The sequence below is a fragment of the Pristiophorus japonicus genome, chromosome 12, assembly GCF_044704955.1.
Source record: "Pristiophorus japonicus isolate sPriJap1 chromosome 12, sPriJap1.hap1, whole genome shotgun sequence".
Taxonomy (NCBI): domain Eukaryota; kingdom Metazoa; phylum Chordata; class Chondrichthyes; family Pristiophoridae; genus Pristiophorus; species Pristiophorus japonicus.
The window spans coordinates 160251456-160273540 of NC_091988.1; the positions used below are offsets into that span (position 1 = coordinate 160251456).

The following is a 22085-nucleotide window of genomic DNA, read 5'->3' on the forward strand; positions in this document are numbered from 1 at the left end:
ACACTGCCACCCAACTTAGTGTCATCCGCAAATTTGGAGATACTACATTTAATCCCCTCATCTAAATCATTAATGTACAGTGTAAACAGCTGAGGCCCCAGCACAGAACCTTGCGGTACCCCACTAGTCACTGCCTGCCGTTCTGAAAAGTACCCATTTACTCCTACTCTTTGCTTCCTGTCTGACAACCAGTTCTCAATCTATGTCAGCACACTACCCCCAATCCCATGTGCTTTAACTTTGCACATTAATCTCTTGTGTGGGACCTTGTCGAAAGCCTTCTGAAAGTCCAAATACACCACACCAACCGGTTCTCCCTTGTCCACTCTACTGGAAACATCCTCAAAAAATTCCAGAAGATTTGTCAAGCATGATTTCCCTTTCACAAATCCATGCTGACTTGGACCTATCATGTCACCTCTTTCCAAATGCGCTGCTATGACATCCTTAATAAGTGATTCCATCATTTTACCCACTACTGAGGTCAGGCTGACCGGTCTATAATTCCCTGTTTTCTCTCTCCCTCCTTTTTTAAAAAGTGGGACTACCCTCCACTCGATAGGAACTGATCCAGAGTCAATGGAATGTTGGAAAATGAGTGTCAATGTATTCGCTATTTCCAAGGCCACCTCCTTAAGTACTCTGGGATGCAGTCCATCAGGCCCTGGGGATTTATTGGCCTTCAATCCCATCAATTTCCCCAACACAATTTCCCAACTAATAAGGATTTCCCTCAGTTCCTCCTCCTTACTAGACCCCCTGACCCCTATATTTGTAGTGTAATTTGTTACTGTTGCTTGACGCACTGCTTCACTTACATTCTATCTTGATGATCTTTGAGTTGTAGTAAGTACCCCAAGAAATTGGGAGAAGGCAATCCTACAAAGTTTAAATCTTATAGGCCATAAGCCATTTAGAAAAAAAAGCCTTATTGTTCCAAAAATGATAAAATCTCGGCTCTGTGGAGTCCCTCCACCACCCACCTTGTGGCCCCTGGTTCTAAATAGAGTAAGATGGCTATCCCCATAAATTATTATAAATCTATTGCTTTACTGACCCAATCCCCTTCCTCCTTTCCATTCCCTTTCCCCTCTCTCTCATCTCCATCACCTTCCCCCCCCTTCTTCACCTCCAGTCCTCTTCCCCCTCCCCATCTCATCCATCCTCCCTCTCACACCCCACCCCTCTTTGCCCTCCTCCGGTCCCCACTCTCCTCTTAGCCTTTCGCACCCTCTCCTCCAAGTCTCTGTCCATTTCTCTCCCCCCCCCCCCCCCCCCCCATCCCTCCACTCACCTGGTCATGGCCCAATCATCCCCCTACCCTCTAATCTAGCTTCACCTGGAGACTACACTTGAAAACTTCACAACACCTTGAGAGATCAAGGGAGTGAAGGGTTATGGGGAGCGGGCAGGGAAGTGGAGCTGAGCCCAAGAACAGATCAGCCATGATCTTATTGAATGGCGGAGCAGGCTCGAGGGGCCAAATGGCCTACTCCTGCTCCTATTTCTTATGTTCTTATTATCAGCTGGTAATTTATAATTATACATGATCAGTGCAACAGAATGTGAATATACATTGCATAACATAGCCATATCTTTAGTGATGAGAAATTGGAAATTGTGTTGAATAATATGAAATAATTCCATGCTACCTTGTAAAATATCTTTCTGGGTTCAGTTACAACTAGCACCATTGCAACATTGTCCTTGGGGACTCCATTATTTGGTACATGCTATCCTGCTTACTGTTCTATCTCTTTCTACTTATTCCACCATTGAGTTTATAGTCAATCAGTTCTGGAATTTTTTTTTATTTATTCATTCCTGCGATGTGACAAGGCCAGCATTTATTTCCCATCCCTAATTGCCCTTGAGAAGGTGGTGGTGAGCCACTATTTCAGAGGGCAGTTAAGAGTCAACCACATTGCTGTAGGTCTAGAGTCACATAAAGGCCAGACCAGGTATGGACAGCAGATTTCCTTCCCTAAAGGACAGCAGTGAACCAGATGGGTTTTTACAACAATCCGATAGTTTCATGGTCACAATTACTGATACTAGCTTTTTTTCTAAATTCCAGAAATAATTTAATTGAATTTTAAATTCCCCAGCTATCGTGGTGGGATTTGAACTTTTGTCTGCAGATTATTAGTTCAGTAACATTACCACTATGCTACCATTCCCTTTATAATTATTGAGAATCTTCTGTGCTTTCCTTCAGGGTGAATTGTATGATGTTCGGCACCATCAGGAGTCTCCGTTTACTGCACGATCATTCAACCTCCCGAACACCACTGCCCATATGTTGATCCTTGGCCTGTCAGAGTACTTTGTTAACACAGGAGGATTTGCATATTTTGAAGCTGGAGCTATGCAAATCAACATCACGGATGATATGGTAAGTGAATTACTCTTTTAAAGTACACTGATTGGAAAGAAAAGCTGTGGTGATTGACCAATTCACTCCCAACCAGGAAGTACAAGTTGAAATCCCAGGCTATGCCTTGTCATTGGAATGTGCTTACCCTCTTTAGATGCATTTTGCCAGTTCTTGACTAAGCTGTTGGTTGGAACCATCTGCTGCTTTGTCAGTGGCTCTAACAATAGTCTAGCTCAAAGATCCCTACATGTTTGACTGAGGAATACATAGTGATAACGTGGACAACTCTAACCCCTGTTCACTGAAATTAGAACCAAGGAGCCTTTAATATCTTACTTGATAAAGAGATGGTTGTCATCAGTGCTGATTATCATTACCAGGTGTATAGGTGAGAATCCAAGTCAATAGGTTAAACTCTAACAACTCTAAATGTATGCAGTCTACCAAACAAGTCAATCTGAGGCTGCATATTAATAAAATTGGTCAACATTTTCCTCTGCCTTGTCAAAGCTTTCCTATTCAGAATAATCACAGTAAGGTTCACATAGCAGGGCAAATGCGGGTGATCTATCTGTTAGTGTTTCTTTACATTTAATTTCCATCTGCATTGTCGATTATCTGTATCTTTCATCACATCTCTTACTGCAGGTTCCTGATTGAAACCGGGCAACACTGAGTTAAACTGTGTTCTCAGGGAAGATGAAACTTTACACAAGAATGGTTAAACATATGTCCACTCAGACTGTTGGTTCAATCTTTTAAGAACATAAGAACATAAGAAATAGGAGCAGGAGTAGGCCCTATGGCCCCTCGAGTCTGCTCCGCCATTCAATAAGATCATGGTTGATCATCGACCTCAACTCCACTTTCCCGCCCGATCTCCATTTCCCTTGATTCCCCGAGACTCCAAAAATCTATCTATCTCAGCCTTGAATATATTCAAAGACTCAGCATCCACAGCCCTCTGGGGAAGAGAATTCCAAAAATTCACAACCCTCTGAGTGAAGAAATTCCTCCTCATCGCTGTCTTAAATGGCCTACCCCTTATTCTGCAACTGTGCCCCTAATTCGAGACGCTCTCCAGCCCAGGGGAAACAACCTCTCAGCATCTACCCTGTCAATCCCCTTCAGAATATTTTACGTTTCAATTAGATCACCTCTCATTCTTCTAAACTCCAGAGAGTATAGGTCCATTCTACACAATCTCTCATCATAAGACAGTCCTCTCATCCCAGAAATCATTCCAGTGAATCTCCATTGTACTGCCTCCAAGGCAAGTATATCCTTCCTTAGATAAGGAGACCAAAACTGTGCACAGTACTCCAGGTGTGGTCTCACCAAGGCCCTGTACCAAGGCCCTGTTAAGTTAGTGAAGCTTTAATAACATTAAAAACTCAAAGGGCAGTGCCTAGGATCTTTCTAAACTTTAAAAATAAAGTTTGATAAGTTATTTTTTTTATGCCAGTTGAGGATGTACTGCAGCCAGTGTGAAACCCTTCTCCAAGTGATCTTGTGTCACTGGTCATATTTTGGTGCAATGTTGGAGTTTCCTGCCCCAGTCTTTGTGTCAATGTAATATGAATGTCATGGGCCCAGAATTTCCTGGGAGCTGCTCATGCTCCACCGTGCAGTTTAACCGGGCTGCTATAAACTGCAGAACACCAAACAAAAATCACGACCGGAAGGGAGTTAAACAGTTCAGTATTCCTGCAATGACCACCTTCAGTTGAATAATCTGTGCTCTGTAATCCTCTTGTTAGCACCTTTGCTAACAGCATCCACGCACATATAGAACACATGCAAAGTGCATTGGTCAGACAATGGGCATATTTATAATGTTGCATTTAATTTCAGAGCTTTGCTGTTCACTCCTTACTAGTTTGTATGTAGTACTACGGCACACATATCTAATAACATTTACTGTTTATACAAAAGAATAGTTAAGAATATCTGCATTGACAAGCTGGAAGAATTCAAGGATATTTTTACAACAGTACCTAAGAATGCAGCATATCATATTGAGGACATGTGCACAAATCCTTCTTCCCCGATCCTAGGTCAGTCTCCAAATCCAGAGTAAAGCCTGTTAAAGTGACGCAATATCAAACCAGTGCATATAGGTAATATGCCAAGAACATCTTGATGCTGCATCACTTCACTTACTCTTATTCCACGATACAAATCTAGTTTTTAAAAAAGCAATTCATCCATCAGGACGATTGATAGCTAAAATGTTGAGGTCGGACTCCTGATTAAGTTGCATAGCAGGACGAATTCCTCAAGAATTCTCAGGCAGTATCCATATTTCATATGGATGTTACATTTTTCCATCTCATTTCAGATTCCAAAGGATATACCAGTGCGACTCAACACATCCAGTCTGAAACTTCTAATGCCCGAGGTACTAAATATCAGTTTGATTTACGTGACCAGTTTTGTAAAATATTTGGGTTTGTATTTATTCAAATGATACTACTGTGTATTAACTTTTTTCTAGATGTAGGAATCTTTTGTAAACTACGAGAATATAAATTGCATTTACCAAATAATTTAATATTACATGCATTCTGATTTTTAAAGTTGTTTTCTTCACTTTTGTCCCATATTCCTCCCTCACACATGGAAAATGAGCAAATACTGGCATCTTAAAGATATAAACATAGACGGAGTCTCTCACCATCATTTTCCAATACACTGGTTGAGTTTTCTTTGACCAATGTAAAGACCACTAAAACACTATCAGTTGCTACTGATCTGAAATCATTTGGTTAATATTTGACTTTGCCAGAAAGCAATTTGTCAGCATTGGTCAAGTTGATGGAAAGGATGGTGGCAGCTTGGTTCAGTTTGTAGCACTTTTGCCTATGGTTATGGACTCAATCCCCATTCAAAATTGGAGCATATAATCTAGTTGAGGGAATGCTGCATGGTTGGAGGTGCAATTGTTTGGATGAGACTGCTGCGCGCTCTGGTGGTGCGGCTGGCATTAAGGATCTCTATCAACATAATCAACATAACAAGATTATCTGGTCGATATCACATTGCTGTTTGTGGGAGCTTGCTTGTGCGCAAATTGGCTGCCGCATTTCCTACATTACAACAGTGACTACACTCCAAAAAGTACTTAATTGATTTTGAGACGTCCGGTGATCGTGAAAGGCGCTATATAAATCCAACTTTTCTTTCTTTCTATTCAAAGAAGAGCAGGGAGTTCTCCTGTTGTCCTGGCCAACAATCTTCCCTCAAATAATACCACAGAAACTGATCATTCATCTCACTGTTGTTTGTGGGAACTTGCTGGGGTCAATTTTCACTTCTATCGCCTGGAGCTGTAATGGCCTCAAAATGGTGTCAGTAGCCATACTTGGACACTAGTGGGCATTTCCAGTTTGAACTGGTCAATGCATGTGCCGCGCCGTGCGCACTTCGTCCAGTTGCACGGGCGATGAAGACGAAGAGGCCCAGCCAAGGTAAGTTTTGGTTGGGCCTGAAAGAAAAGGTGTGCGCTTCTGTGCCCCACAAAAATAATCTGGGCCACTGCTACCACAGAACCCCCACCCTCCACAATCGTGATTTTCCCCCCCCCCCTCCCCCCACCTACCTCACTGGTGGCTGGGACAGCCCAATATTGGGAGGCCTCAATCCAACGAGCTATATTAGGATGCTCATTTGGCGGTCCACAGCACTTCGGCCTCATGTTAATGAAGCCAGTTCATCAAAATCGTGCCCACCTCTTCACCGTGGGTGCAGGCGATAGGCCGCCACGTTCTGCCAGGTGGTGCCCAAAAGTCAAACTCGACCCGCTGGATGCAAATGGCTGCCGTGTTCACCCACTAAGCAGCAGTGACTGCATTTAATAGTAGGTGACGCACTTTGGAATGCTTCTGAGAAATATAAGATACTATGTAAATGTCACTTTCTTTCCTGCTTTGTTTTGGAATGCAATCCTGAACAAGGTTAAATCATTGATATTGTCTTACTGTTTTTTTTTGATAAATGGTTGTGCCTCAAATCTGACTTGCTCCTCTAAGCAACCAATCAGAAGACAGCACCCGCCACCATTCACGTCTCAGATTTAGTGGGCATGTGGTTCTCATGAACCAAGTACAGCAGCAAAACAGACCATTATTTACAATTCATTTTTGTAGGCATACAGATCTGCATATTCTACACAAAAGTACAATACTGTAACATCAATGTGCAGACCGTATGAGGTTGGAACTGTCTGAAAAACTTTTGAAAAGGAAGAAAGTCAATTAATTTGTTATCTTACTCTTTCTTTTGGGATGTTAAACAAATCGATATTGCAATACTCTTGTTAGTCTACTATAAGATGTCCTTGGCTACTTCCAGGTTGCAAAGCAGTATCCCAACCTGCTGATGAAAATCGCAGTCAGTGCCACGAAGCAACCGGTTGTGAAGCTCGTTCCGGGAAAGTTTATTGCCGATGTGTTTACTGCAGCCAAAGTATTTGCAATCCTTCCAAACAAATCCTTAGCAGAGCTATTTGTGCTGGGTATTGTAAGTATTGTTATCTTCACCCACCCTTTCTGTTAAAACAAGAATGAGTAAAAGAGGCGAGACTGAGGTTGTAGGAAACAGATCAGAAAAAATAATAGACTGTGTGCTAGCCAAAATACACGTTTAGTGATAAATCAAGATTTTTTATTCATGTCCATGTGTGTACAGCCAGGTCTGATTTGGACCCCCTTTGAAATCAAAAAAACTCCACCTAAGTGTATTTTTAGTTTCCACGTGGTTTTGAGCTATGATGTTTTAAGTAGAAAATCTTAAGTACATTTGAAGCATAAAGATAATTTTAGAGTAGGGCTTACCACTATTTTGCTTCAAACTAATAGCCATTGTTTGGCTTGACCACATCGCAATCTACCTACAGGCCTTACACTGCTCTGCCAAAATGGCCCACTACTCTAGGATCATCCTAGAAGGCAAAGATAACCCAGGTTCCTTTTCTCAACTATTAATTGCCTCTTTAAACCCTTCTCCTCTGCCCTTATCTCTAATAAGAAGTATGAGGAGCTCCCAAACCTATATTGTCTCCATCGAATAGACCTTCTACTTATACATCTATAAAATCCCCCATCTCAGTCCATCTACCGCTAAAACCCATATCCATGTCTTTGTCGCTTCCACACTCAGCTATTCTAGTGCTCTCCTCCAACCTCCAGAAGCCTCAGCTCATCTAAAACTCTGCCACCTGTATCCTGTCCCGCACTAAATTACACTCACCCATCACCTTTGTCCTCACTGACCTATATTGGCTACTTGTGTCACATATTTTAAATTTTCCTCTCTTTGTTTACATCCCTACATTGGCCTTGCCCTCCATATGTCTGTAACTTATTCCAGCTGTACAACCATCCCCCCCCACCATTACTTTCCATTCTTTTGCTGCTTGTATCCCCCCCACCAACCATGCCCCACACCACTATTTGCAACAATGCCATCAACCAACTAGGGCTTATTCTTTGGAATTCCCTCCCTAAACCCCTCCAACTCTCCCCTTCTAATTCCTTTCATAAATGCTTTCTTAAATGCTTTTGGTCATCTCGCCTTTGGTTTGGTGTCAATTTTCTCTTTTGGCTTTATTAAGCACCTTGGGACGTCTTTCTAACTTAAAGTTGCTATATCAATGTGAGTTGTTGTTGTTATCATCAAGGGTTGGGATTCGTAAAGTGTTGAAACTATTTATTTTGGTGACGGATGGCATCAGTAGCAAATGGGGCCTTTTTCCAGTATGAATACACTAGCAAGATCAGTGGATATGATGTCAGATGAAGTGTACAGTTGTACCAGCATTTCTCAAGGAATTTGCCTGAACTCCCAATGACCTTTTCGCTGTGCTATTATGCCTTCATTTTGCATGTTCTATTGCATGATCTCATCAGACATTTCAAAATGAATAACTTAAAAATATCCCACCTTCTTCCTCACTTTATATGTAAGCTTTTCTATTCAAATATATTTGTTAACCGCTTTTGGATTTTCCATAAATACTGCAACAAAAAATGTTGAGGGATGAAGGACGATAACTTTGTTAAAATGTTCCTATACTTTGCTATGGTCTGCTGAAATACTTGGAAGAATTCCCCTGCACCATTAATAAAAATGATAGGCGAACTCCATTTGGAGTCTCTGACATCATGTAAAGCTAACCAATGTCTCCCCTCTCTGCAAGTGCAGTAAACTTATATTGAAGAAATAGAAAGATGTATTGAAGTATTCACAAATAGTTCCCCCTGCCCTCTGACCCCCCCCCCCCCTTAGTCCCAATCAACATCACTAATATTTTACTCTGCCATCGGAAACAATGTATACGGTTACCGGGTAAATAGCATGCACGTGACCTCTCAAAGTAAGATTTATCAAACTGATTTGCAGATTTCTTTTTTTATTCGTTCCGGGATGTGGGCACACTGGCATGGCCAGCATTTATTGCCCATTCCTAATTGCCCTCGAGAAGGTGGCAGTGAGCCGCCTTCTTGAACCGCTGCAGTGTGTGTGGTGAAGGCCCTCCCATAGTGCTGTTGGGGAGGGAGTTCCAGGATTTTGACCCAGCGACGATGAAGGAATGGCGCTATATTTCCAGGTCAGGATGGTGTGTAACTTGGAGGTGTTGCTTGTTCATCAGAAAATATCCCAGCTCAATGTACTTCGACAAGGGTTAGGAGTTGTCATAAAGTGGGGACTTGTCTGACCTTGATTGAGACATAATTCACTAAGTCCAGCACAGTACTTGAAAACAACCATTCTATAGCGAATAAATCTACTTCACCCTTTTCTTCAATCTGTTCCAATCTGCACATACAAAGTGTGCTATTCAAAGTGTTGTATTGGTGTTCTAAATCACTGTCAAAAGATATCTTTAGGAGAGCATGAGCCTTTAGCATAGTCATTTTTAACCTCATCAGTGACCTTTACACCTCATATTCTGCAAATTAAATACATGCGAGATTGACAATATTCAGCAAATAAAAACAGAAAATGCTGGAAATCTCAGCAGGTCAGGCAGCATCTGTGGAGAGGAAGCAGAGTTAACGGTTCGGGTCGATGATCCTTTGTCAGAACTGAAGAATGTTTGAAAAGAACAGATTCTTAACAGGCACTGAAAGGGGGAGGGGAAGAAATAAAAGCGAAGGTCTGTAATAGATTGGAAGACAGAAGAGATTAGAAAGATAAAAGGGATGATGGCCCAAATTCAAATGGTAATGCCAGGAGTTAGAAAAACATTAGTCAAGATAGAGTGTGAATGCCGGGTTAATGACCAACTGCCATTAGAGACAAGGAGAAAAAAAGAAAGAAACAGGCTCTGAGGTGGCCTGGGGGTGGCTGGGGGGGAGGGGAGGAGGGAGCGGGGGAGAGGGAGCCAGAGATTAGCAGTTACGCTCTGGACTCAACATGGAGTTCAAAAATTTCAGAGCCAATCAAGATTTCCAGCATTTTCTGTTTTTATTCCAGATTCCAGTATCTTGCTTTAATATCCAGCAAAGTTTGGCCGATTGTTTTAAATAATTAAAATTAAGATCATAGACATCAGCCTGAATCTGGTGCAGTTAAAAATGACCTTTGTTCAATACAGAAAGGCAAAGATCAGGGAATTCAAGTTGTTTTTCTTGTGATCAAAATTCATATGTTGTTATTGTTATAATAAATTGTGTGTTGATCACAGACAGGCAGTGTGCGTGGGCAGATGTTCACTTCAGACAGGAAACTGTGTGGGTCACTGTTTTTGAATAGGTAAGAATTAAATCAGAAAAAAATATTTTCTTTCTTTAAGTAGATCCTAGCTTTACTATTTTAGGCCACAAAACTATAGTATTTAGCTCGACACGGAAAATAATCTGTAATTGCTGACAATTGACAAACATTAATGCTACAAGATAGCTCTCTGGATATCTCTACCTCCTCGAGTAGTGCAATATATTTGCATAAAACATTAAGGTATGTCTGTTTTTAAAACAAGTTCTGCTTCAATTTATCCGTATGAATAGAATCCTCACATCAATCAAAGATATGTCTGTGGTTTTCACCAAACGATTTGTGAGGAAGAGGTCAAGTTAGTTATTCCCTTGTGTTGCTTCTCTCAATCACAAGAGAAACTCCCTAAAAATTTGTTGACTATAAATTGCTTAAAACTATTAAACTGGGACATCTCAAGGATTGTTTTTGAGGGTTTTTAAAATTCATTGGGATATAGACATCGTTAGCAAGGCCGGCATTTATTGCCCATCCTTAGTTACCCTTGAGAAGTTGGTGGTGATCCACCATCTTGAACCGCTGCAGTCCACGTGGTGAAGATACTCCCACAATGCTGTCACCTAGGGAACTCCAAGATTTTGACCCAGCAAAAAAAGAAGGAACAGTGATAAATGCAGCCTCGGACGGTGGGGCCATGGGTGTGCCTTGCTGCATCCCACTGGGACCTGCAGCTTTGGATGGTGGGAAACCATGGAATGTTCCAGCAACACTCGTACCACTCAGGAAAGGGGCTGGCACCTCAATGGGCGACCTTAAACAACCTCCAAAGTGAGTACAAGAGATGGGGCTTCATCCATCCCCTCCCCATCCCCATCACCCTCACCCCCATGCTCTTGGTCTAGAAGGTGGGATTGGAAGATGATCTCCACTTCAGGCTCATCCTCGTCTGAATCTTCTTCTGCATTGTCAGGGTTGGCCTCAAGTTCTGCAAAATATAACAGAACAGACAAATGGTTAGCAGCAGAGGAGGGGGCAGGGTGGGTGGCATGAGTAGGCTCACACAGCCCAGGCAGCAGGCTGATTTGAAGGACCACGATGGCTGATAGCATATTGCATCAACCGAAGCATAGCTGATGGAGACATCCCCAAGAACCGAAGCATGGCTAGCCTGCGCAGTGCGTAACATTTAGCAAAGCCAGACTGTGGAATTTGCAGGACTTACCCTCTCCCTCGAGTGTGGGCCTAGCTTGTGCAGTGGTGGTTGCTTTTCTCCAGGCAGGACCCATCAAAGCAGCGACCCTCTCTTCCAAAGGTGTTGATGGGTGCAGATTTGCCAGGCCTCCTCCTGTTCGAGTTCTTTCCCTTTTGTTATGCGGCACTTCCTCTGCAAAGATGAAAATACAACTTTTTAGAGAGGGTGTCTTTCAGCTGAGTGGGACATTACAGCTGTTCACATTTACAATTGCAATTCCATTGAAAAATGAAAATATTACTTACACTAACTACTTCACCAAGATCCTGCCACTTTTTGCACTAGCCTCCAGATCGCGGGGTGGTCACCATTGCACAGTAATCTTTGCAAGTTGGTTCCAGCGTTTTTTCATTTGTTTTGGTGGAACTTTTATGTGACCTCTGCTTGTGCCCAGCTCATGCCATCTGCCCTCAACACAGTAACTAGTGCCTCCACTTCATCCTATAAGAAATTCTTGGTCCTTGCATCGCGTTGCATCTTATGTTGCAGCACTGATTTTTCCAATGATAATTGAAGTTCTCACACAGCACTCAACATTCTCAAACACACAACTGGCTCTTTAAAAATGGCCGATTGCAGACCGGGAGCTGTACTGCGCATGCGCGCCCATAGAAATCACGTCCAAAACGGCCGTTTTTTTTGTCGCACATGTGCAGAAGGTGCGGCATCGTTTTTTCGGCGCAGACAGCAGACTCCATCCCCCGAACTGACTGGACTCGCTGCGCGCCGCCAAATTTGAAAAATACAGCTCGGAAACTTGGCACACATATTTTTGGACTTTTTCTGGCTGAGAAAAATGGGCGTAACTGTGGCAATACGCCAAAAAACAGCTTTGGGCAAAATTGAGCTCCATAGGAGGCCAATAAAATGTCCCTTCGCTGGAGAAAAGCACCCCGGCATCCACTGAGGCCTTTTTTCCACAGAAGGTCCAGTTGAGAAATCAGGAATTCACCATAAAGAACACTGTTGGCTCAAACACACATCCACCGTTCCATTGCTCAGGGCACTGGAGTCCCAGCATGATTTGCCAAGGACCTCACTTTGTTGCAATTCATCCATTTATGTGATTTGCACGGTTAATCCATATAAAATTGAATCATTAAAAATATCTTTCTAACTTTTACATTAGCGTGGACCTCACTGCTGAAGAGTCGACAGTGGGACCCATTCCTGTAAGTCTGATTTTCCTCGCTTATGTCCGTAGTCATTATAAACTGACTGTGAATTACTGCTTGTTCATTTTTCACAAAAAAATGCCATTGCTGCAAAGTCCTGCTTTTATTATAAAGAAATCCTCACTGCTAGGAGTGACCCTGATTTTATTAGTCATTGTAAACCTTCGAGTTGTTCATTCTTAAGAGAAATTTTTCTGGAATATAAAAAGGTCGTCTTAGGCAGGGCGCTTTGTTAAATTAATTTTCACTATAATTTACTCTTATCATACAAAGACCATGGCAATGGAACTAGTTCTGAAGATGGGATTGCAGAAGATGGTGCTTCCAAAGATAAATGGTACGTCTGTCTGAAGATGAAAATTCTATTGCTTAAATTGTATTTGTACAGCGATAATGGTGGCGTTTCGGTCAGGAAACCCTGATGCTGTGGTCTTGTAAATCCACGGCGTGCGTATACTTTTTCATGACAGGATTCCCACCCAGAAGTCAGTCTGATTAACAGGCTTGGCTTCCAATCGGGTGGGGAGCACTCCAGAGCAGGTCACATCTGCAGGTAAGGAGCTTGCAGGTGCTAGTGAAAGTGTGTGTGGGGGGGGGGCGGGGCGGAGGGGTTCAATCCGTGGCCCCAGGGGGGGATTCCGATCCATGATGGGGGTAGGTGTGATGATGGGTGGAGTCCGATCCCCAACCCGGGGGATCCAATCCTCGATCGGCGGGTGGGGGGGCTGTCTTTGAATGAGGGCCGGGGGGTGGCGGGGGGGGGAGGTGTCTGATGGGAAGTAGGTTTGCTTGGGAGACTGGGGGGAGGGGGGCGCCGCACGGTTGCGGAGAGCACTCCCGCTGCTCCTGACCCGCAAGCAGTGCTGTAAGGGCACTGTACAGGTTAAATGGCTAAAGAAAACGCTGTGGGCTAGGAAACCTGTATGTGGGGGGATTGTGGGGATGTGGGGGGGGGGGGTGCGGGGGTGGTTTGGTGGGGGCTGCCTATGATCTCCACTGCCTTCTCCATGAAGCTGACCTCGCCTCCATGCCAGCCGGCAAGGATTAAACCTGTAAGGGAAACTCCCAGCCTCATTGTAATATTTAAATGGCCAACCCACCTCCTGGGAGCAAGTTGGCTGCCTGACCCACCCACACCCCCAACCTATCTCTGTTAAATCCGGAAATGGGCGGGTTGAAGGTGGGTTGGAGTCGGGTTTGAGATTTTAAACACTTTTACATCTCACCTGACCCCAAACCCTTGTTTTTGGGGTTTAAATTTCTCCCCAATGTCTCTTTGCAGGCCATATTTTTATTCAAGTAGTCCAGTATCTCTGCTGTCATAGGTATGCAAGAGCATTAGAAATTATAAATTTGTCGTTTAGATACAAAATATAAGATAGTGAAGAAATATTATATTTTAAAACAGTATGGTGCAGAAATCCCGGTTTCTTCTTCCTGCGGGCGTTCGACTAAAAATAAGAGAACATTTGCGCACTTACCTTTTGGTCGAACGCTCACCAAAGATCCTGGACTTGAGGCCTCCTCTTCTTGCACAATGGAGCGCGTTCACGTTGGTGCATCCTCAGGAGTTGCGTGGGCCTGAACACCCAATCACGATAAAGTATTTTCTCATCCATAGTAGTAGGAGTTTCGTAAGTCCGAAACTTCTATTGCTATGAATGAGAAACACACCCAAACACTACATAAAACATTTAAAAAACACCTCACATAAATCCATTATAGAAATTAAAGTTGATAGAAATGTTTTTGAAACAAAAATATTTGCCGATTTTTTTTAAAGTTTTAATTATGGTTTAAAATAAAATTGCCTGAGCGGGCAGGGTTTTTAACAAATATGTATTTTTAAATTTTATTTTTATATGTTTTTAAACTCTTACACTGGTAAAAGTAGGCGATGCGCCTGCTTTTACCAGGCGCAAGAGTTTTAAGGACATTCGCAGGGCAAGTGGGCAAATAGCCCAATCTTTGCCGTGTAAATGTCCTTCCCCCCGATATGTGGGAGATCTGTCAAGCCAGAAACTTGACAGATCGGAAAAGCCAGTTTTCGGCGCATTTGCATTGCACGCGGAAAACTGGCTTTTCCGATGCCTTCTCGGGTCTGTACACACTCCATACGGACCCGGAGAGGCCAGGATTTCAGGGCCTATCAGATTTCCTGTGGTGGTGTTCAGGTTGGGCCTGAGGTGAATCTGTGGTGGGGAAGTCTTCATATCTCCACTGTAAGAATTTGGAAAGTCATCATCATAGGCAGTCCCTCAAAATCGAAAGACTTGCTTCCACTCTAAAAGTGAGTTCTCAGCTGACTGTACAGTCCAATACGGGAATTACAGTCCCTGTCACAGGTGGGACAAACAGTCGTTGAAGGAAAGGGTTGGCGGGGAGTCTAGTTTGCTGCATGCTCCTTCTGCTGCCTGCGCTTGTTTTCTGCATGCTCTCGGCGATGAGACTCGGTGCTCAGCGCCCTCCCGGATGCTCTTCCTCCACTTAGGGCGGTCTTTGGCCAGGGACTCCCAAGTGTCGGTGGGGATGTTGCATTTTATCAAGGAGGCTTTGAGGGTGTCCTTGAAACGTTTCCTCTGCCTAAATACTTTAAGTATTTAGCAAATGGCCTCCTCAGAGACCATCCAGTTAGTGTTTTCAGAATGGTTCCTGGATGTTAAATAAATAGAAGCTGAAAACATTCCCTGGCAGGTTACTCATGGCCTTCTCCTCCTGACCCTGTGAACTTGAGGGATCAGCGTGGAGATCATAGGCAGCACATGCCAGCACCCACCAACACCATTTCCCCTCCACACCCAACCGCATGCACCCCCACCCCCTCCACACACACAGGTTTTCTAGGCCACGGGGTTTTCTTTAGCCATTTAACCCGCTACAAGTTAGTAAGTACCACAGTTACATAAAACTCTGCACGAATGATAGAGGAGCAGCTTTTTAATCATTTATTTGTTGTCTGGATTTACACAACACTGGCAAGGTCAGTGACTGTACAGCACTGCTTGTGGTACGGGAGGTACAGGAGTGCTTTCTCCTTGGCCCCCCCCCCCCCCCCCCAAGCATACCTGCTTACCTAGAATCAGACCCCCCCCCCCCAATCAGACCCCACCCATCCAAAGAGCAATACCCCCACCCAGGAGTTAGAGATCGGACCCACCTCTGTGTGTATGTGTGTATGTGTGTATGTGTGTGTGTATGTGTGTATGTGTGTGTGTGTCCCACGCTCCCACTAGCAGCTGCAGGCTCCTTACCTGTGGTTGCGGCCTGCTCCAGAGTGCTCCCTGCATGAATTCCACTCCCTCCTGCCCCTCGCAAAACCCATCTCTGTCGCTATTGGAGCCATAGAGGTGAATGTCTGTGGGGTTCTCCTACCTGTCCACTGTAACTTCTTGAAAAAGCCGCGGAAACACTGGGAAATATGGCATAAATTCACCCCCAGCGTGATTGCGCACAGTAACCAAATAGAGAAAAGTTCCTCAGGGCCTGTTCTTCATCTTCATTCCACTCTGAACTACTTAATTTTATCATTTTTGCAGGTAACAAACTGATAAGCAGCCAGTTTTTTTCTCAGAAGCCAAAGCTGGTCATTTATATCGCCAAAGAGATAAACAATGTTTTTATTTAAAATACTTTTTTATTAACAAAATTGATATTTGGTTATAACAAATATATTTTTCCTCTTTCTTATTCTAAATGTTTTATAGCAATGCTGAAAAAGGGACTCATCATACCAACCATGCTCAATGCATCATTGATCAATACACTCCTTACAATTGACCAGGTAAAAGATTCACATTTATAACGTGCTAAGGAAAGGGAAGCTACAGATTGTTCTTAGCTCTCATTTACTCAAACTAGAGACCTAGATGTGTAAATTAGCACATGTATATATATGTCACAGTGGAGTACACATTAACATTTTATGTATAGTGTTATGGGAATCAATAACATTTTAAATGTTAAATTGTGCTTAAAATATAATTAAACCTGAGGTCACCATACGAACGCAAGAGTTTTAAGATAATATTACTGATTTAACAATGTAATCGATCTGAATTATTTTCAACTAGTCATTAGTTTGTTAATTTATCAATTGTTGTAGGACCTTTGCGTGTTTGCATTTTTTGCTTTATGACTATATGCCTTCTCCAAAAACAATCATCAAATAACAATATAAATAACATTATGATCAACTTGTGATTCAAAATGCAGCAAATGATTCGAGATTGGTTACATTTTCTTGTTTTTTTTTCAAAAAGTTATTAGAAGTTGGCCTAGAAGTCGGATTAGTCACCCATCAACGTTCCCGCTAAGCTGCGTGGCCGCGCAGTGATCTGGAGGTCCCGCACAGGCCGCTCAACGGTTTTATAATAGAAAAAAAACGCGCATGCGCGATCATTTGAATAGGCTGCACTGCCCCTTAAAGTGGCCGTGCATCCAAAAAAAAATGAATGAAACATTGCCGCCTGTTATACACTGCGCCTGATATTCAGTATCAGGCACTGCATATAATCGGTGGCCGATCCAATACCAACTGTTTTGCACCACCGCCCAAGACAAATTTCTAGGCCGTTGTATCTAAGCTATTTTAGAAAAAAGCAAGAATCCTTAAAGGTGTGCAGAATAGATTCCTTTGCACTAAACAATAACAACAGCAACAACTTGCATTTAATAGCGCCCTTAACATTGTGAAACATCCCAAGGCGCTTCACAGGAGCATTATGCGATTAAAAAAAAAATTTGACACCAAGCCGCATAAGTAGAAATTAGCGCAGGTGACCAAAAGCTTGCTCAAAGAGGTAGATTTTAAGGAACGTCTTAAAGGAGGAAAGCGAAGTGAAGCCAATGTAGGTCAGCAAGCACAGAGGTGATAGGTGAGCTGGACTTGGTGCAAGTTAGGACCCGGGCAGCTCTGGATCACCACTAGTTTATGTCAGATAGAATGTGGGAGCCCAGCCAAGAGTGTGTTGGAAAAGTCAAGTCTAGTGGTAACAAAGGCATGCATGAGGGCTTCAGCAGTGGATGAGCTGAGGCAAAGGTGGAGACGGGAAATGTTATGGAGGTGGAAATAGACAGTCTTAGTTATGCTGCAAATATGTGGTCGAAAGCACATTTCAGGGTCAAATATGACACCAAGGTTGCGAACAGTCTGGTTCAGCCTCAGACAGAAACACAACACATTCAATGATATTCTGTCCATTCACATTATTGGAGGGAAAATCACGGTCTGTGGACCACGATATCCTGGCTAGCGCTCCCTGCAAGTGCTGCTTCTTGCTCACTCGTGGAATCAGCCCAGCCATTTTATAGTCCAGTTCTTCTCCTTTGTTGATGGGTCATTGCTAATACTGAATGAGCTGATTTTGTGAATACACACCAGTAGCAGGGAGCCTTGCCCATGATTTCCTGCCTTCACATGCAGTCAACATGTGAGTCTTCATTAGTGCTGTCAACTCTGGTTGGATGCTTTCCTGAAGGTTTCATCATGTGACCTCATGCCTCCAATCGCCCCGCCTTCACATTTCTGCCATCAATCACCTAAGACACCTAGATGAAGAGACCGAATGAAATGTTTGCTGATGATACAAAGCAAATTGTGAGGTGGACACAAGAAATCTGCAAAAGGATATAAACAGGCTAAGTGAGTGGGAAAAAAATTGGCAGATGGAGTATAATGTGAGAAAATGTGAGATTATCCACTTTGGCAGAAAAAATAGAAAAGCAAATTATAATTTAAATGGGAGAAAATTGCAAAGTGCTGCAGTTCGGAGGGACCTGAGGGTCCTTGTGCATGAAACACAAAAAGTTAGTATGCAGGTACAGCAAGTAATCAGGAAGGCAAATGGAATGTTGGCCTTTATTGCAAGGGGGATAGAGTATAAAAGCAGAGAATTCCTGGTACAACTGTACAGGGTATTGGTGAGGCCGCACCTGGAGTATTGCGTACAGTTTTGGTCTCTGTATTTAAGAAAGGATATACTTGCATTGGAGGCTGTTCAGAGAAGATGCATTAAGTTGATTCTGGGTTGATGTATGAAGATCGGTTGAGTAGGTTGGGCCTATACACATTGGAGTTCAGAAGAATGAGAGGTGATCTTATTGAAACATATAAGATAATGAGGGGCTCAACAAGGTAGATGCAGAGAGGATATTTCCACTCATAGGGGAAACTAAAACTAGGGGACATAGTCTCAGAATAAGGGGCTGCTCATTTAAAACTGAGATGAGGAGGAATTTCTTCTCTCAAAGGGTTGTAAATCTATGGAATTCTCTGCCCCAGAGAGCTGTGGAGGCTGGGTCATTGAATATATTTAAGGCGGCGATACAGATTTTTGAGCGATAGGGGAATAAAGGGGTTATGGGGAGCAGGCAGCGAAGTGGAGCCGAGTCTATGATCAAATCAGCCATGATCTTATTGAATGGCGGAGCAGGCTCGAGGGGCCGTATGGCCTACTCCTGCTCCTATTTCTAATGTTCTTATGACACCCATCCTTGCGGTTTACCGTTTTTCCCTACCAACTGGAAGGCAAACAGATTCTTCATTGCCTGATCGGATGATTCTTGACTGTGTCAGAGCGCCTCTTTTCCAATCCCCAATATTTTTATAACCAATAACTGAAAGTGTCCAAATAAAATGAAAAAAACACTTTTTTAATATCCCATGATGTTTCTCCTGGGGTGCTCACAGCAGTGACCTGGAGACCATCCTGGAGACTCTGGGATAACGATGGAGGGTTTGCAACCCTGCCAGTAATACTCATCGAGCTAAGGTTGCAAGAAAGTGAATTTCAAAATGGACAATCATGGTAATTAAAGCGTTTTTTTGTGATTTTAAATTATTTCTTAAAAAGGTTAAATTTCGCAGGAAGCAAAATAATGTTGTTGAAAGATGTATGGGATGACTTGATGCTCACAGAATGGTGCCATCTGCACTCACATCTACGACATGCCAAACATTAAGTTCCTAGTTTCACTGTGGCTCTGAAACGAAAGCTGCCATGATGGAGGTGGGGATCTTCCATACTGGCACTAGAAGAAATTCGGTAGCTGGCCCGTGTCACTCTCAATCAACTCCTGACGGTTGTTAAAAATAATGTTGGCAGAGACCTGGCAACAGTTTGCCCCACCTGCTCTTTCTATCTTTGAAAGGTGGGTGGGGGAATGAGGGGGAACTATAGGCACCACAACAGATAATACGCTGAAAGTCTACAACTGTATCAAACATGTAACAGTGTGGGGTATCAAGTTGTGAACATACCTCTGATTTAATAGTTCATCTGTTTATCTTTCAGGATTTAATTGTGATTGCTACTGATATCCAGTATGGAAGCAAGTTTACCTCAAAACGTAACACCAAACTGAAGACTAACTATTAAATTCATCTGTAATTAACAAACAACATCTTCATTTATCTCATTGTGCTCTTATATGCTTCATCTGAACGACAACATAAATTAAAATAGCTTTGCACCAATGTGAAACTAGGCCGAGAACTGTGTCTCTTTGTACTAATGCTTAAAATTCTTAATCAGAGCTTCCCTGATGGCTCAGCAGACCTACACAATGAGTAGATGCAGTATGCACACCTGGAAGGAACCAGATTCAATCCCTGGTTCACTGATTGGGCAATGGTTGGTGTTCTACAATTGGTCTTATTAAACCATCGGCTCGCCAAGAATTATTGAATATTATCTGGACATTGCGTTTTAAAATTATTCACTGCAGAAAAGCTGGAAGCCTGTTTGTGGGAGGGGCCCAGGTACTTTTCCATCCAAGTCTGATGGGCGGGGCTGGTCTGGGAAGACAATGGCCAGGATAAGGCAACTCACCACAGATAATGGGCAAATGGAGGGTCCATTGTTAAGCAATGTGAAATCGTCAGAGTTAGATCAGATGAACTGATCAGTGATCAAGCCATTAACTGGATGAGAAAGCCATTAAGCCCCAAACCAGTCGGAAGCGAAAACTCATCACTGGACTCAAAACCCGAAGCCTTGAAACAAGGAAAACTTTATTGGGCCAGAAGAGGCAAACAAACAGGATCCTCGAAACAAGGAAAAACTTTATTGGGCCAGAAAAGGCAAACAGTTTTTGCATATAAAAGGGGCCATGTGGCCACATCTCTCTCTCTCTCTTGCTCTCGCTTGCTTCGCCTCTACAAGAACCGAGCACTCCATGTGGGACGGAGAGAAGAAACCAGTACGGAACCAGAAGCGACACGTTTTCACCAGGGGAAGCAGCGAGTAAGCCAACAAATCAGTGAGCATCATCCCTGCCCACGCATCTTTAAGATCACAGCCACTGTGTGAGGAGGTGTCGTGGGTTCTCCCAACCAAGCCTTAGTAAGGTTTTAGTGGGGAGGTTTTGCTGCAAGGACCATAGGGGCGTACACTGGATCGAGCAGAGGGTTTAAATGGGTACTTCGCGATAGGGGCGATTTAGACACGCCAAGGTATTGTATTGTACTACATCATCACTGTGTTTACTTGTTTTGCTATGTTGGGGTAGCTTTAATAAAAGCATTGCCGGTTGAGACCGAGGTATTTGTCCATGACTCATTCATCTGTTAAGTACAGTAATCACTCCCAGGTCGAGAACTATTGTAATACTCATTCATCTGTTTAGTATAATAATCACTCCCAGGTCTAGAACTATTGTAACGTCAAACACCTATTGCCCTTGAGATGGGGAAGTGAAAATTGGCTCCTGCTCCTGATCAGTATCAATTGATCAGTTCTGAAAATGCATGGACATCACTGAGGACATGAACTGGCTTGGCTGTGATGGACTCCCCTGTGGACAAATTGCATGTTGATGAATAATTGGCACTTAAATAAGGTATCAGAAAGTACCCATTGAATCATGTCCCAGCAAAGAAGACTAAGCGGTGGAAATTCGGTCGCGCCTCATTTGGGGCGGTAACCAGGCGGTGCGATACGTTTAGCGCCTTGAAATGTTTGCAGCTTCCATCCAGAAATTCGGCAGAATCGGTTGAAGAGCTAACTGGGACGATAAATCAGCCGTTGTACATCAGAGTTGGGGGGGATCATAACAAAAGTTCGGTTGGTAAATTTGGCGGACCCATTGCGCATGCACGGAAATCCGAATCAGATCCCGGGAAAGCAAAGTCTTAAAGGCACGGCATAGTAATGTACCCATTAAAGTTTTCAAAATCACTTGTTTTCAACCTGCACTGTTATGTCTGTCTGCCGCTGCAAACTCGGAGGCTCACGCACTGTGCTGTGTGTAAACATTGCACTGACTGTGACCTCTGAGGGATGCGCCTCCTCATCCCTTTAAGTAGCCACCCAATAACGATTCTGCAAGCCTGCACCGAGTGTCGGATCCAGCTGTTGTTCTTGGCAGCCGCTAAATGAGGCGGCCGCACCAAATTTACCGACCGGGGCGCAAGCATGGGCATTGCACCAGGACTGATGTCAGGGTCGCACTGATCATCAGCAGGCAGGCACTACTGTGAGCCTCTAATGAATTTTCGGTCGGGGCGCTAAAAGCAGCGCTCCCAGTCGGTAACCACTTACCATTACCGGCTCCCATTAACGCC

At 43.4% G+C, this 22085-nt stretch overlaps 1 protein-coding gene across 3 annotated transcripts in view; it reads left to right on the forward strand.

Moving 5' to 3' along the window:
* LOC139277520 (bactericidal permeability-increasing protein-like) overlaps window positions 1–21022 on the forward strand; it is a 66062-nt gene extending 45040 nt beyond the window's left edge. Inside the window, exons 10-17 of one of the 3 annotated variants that reach the window (XM_070896068.1) lie at window positions 2219–2395; window positions 4719–4778; window positions 6731–6898; window positions 10068–10135; window positions 12478–12520; window positions 12797–12860; window positions 16228–16304; window positions 19816–21022. In XM_070896068.1, coding sequence (XP_070752169.1) covers window positions 2219–2395; window positions 4719–4778; window positions 6731–6898; window positions 10068–10135; window positions 12478–12520; window positions 12797–12860; window positions 16228–16304; window positions 19816–19899 — 741 coding nt within the window. In that variant the 3' untranslated portion in view covers window positions 19900–21022. Of the gene's footprint in view, window positions 1–2218; window positions 2396–4718; window positions 4779–6730; window positions 6899–10067; window positions 10136–12477; window positions 12521–12796; window positions 12861–16227; window positions 16305–19815 lie in introns of those variants that run through there. The other 2 variants (XM_070896069.1, XM_070896070.1) reach the window with 2 other exon arrangements.
* The last annotated feature ends 1063 nt before the right edge of the window (window positions 21023–22085 follow it).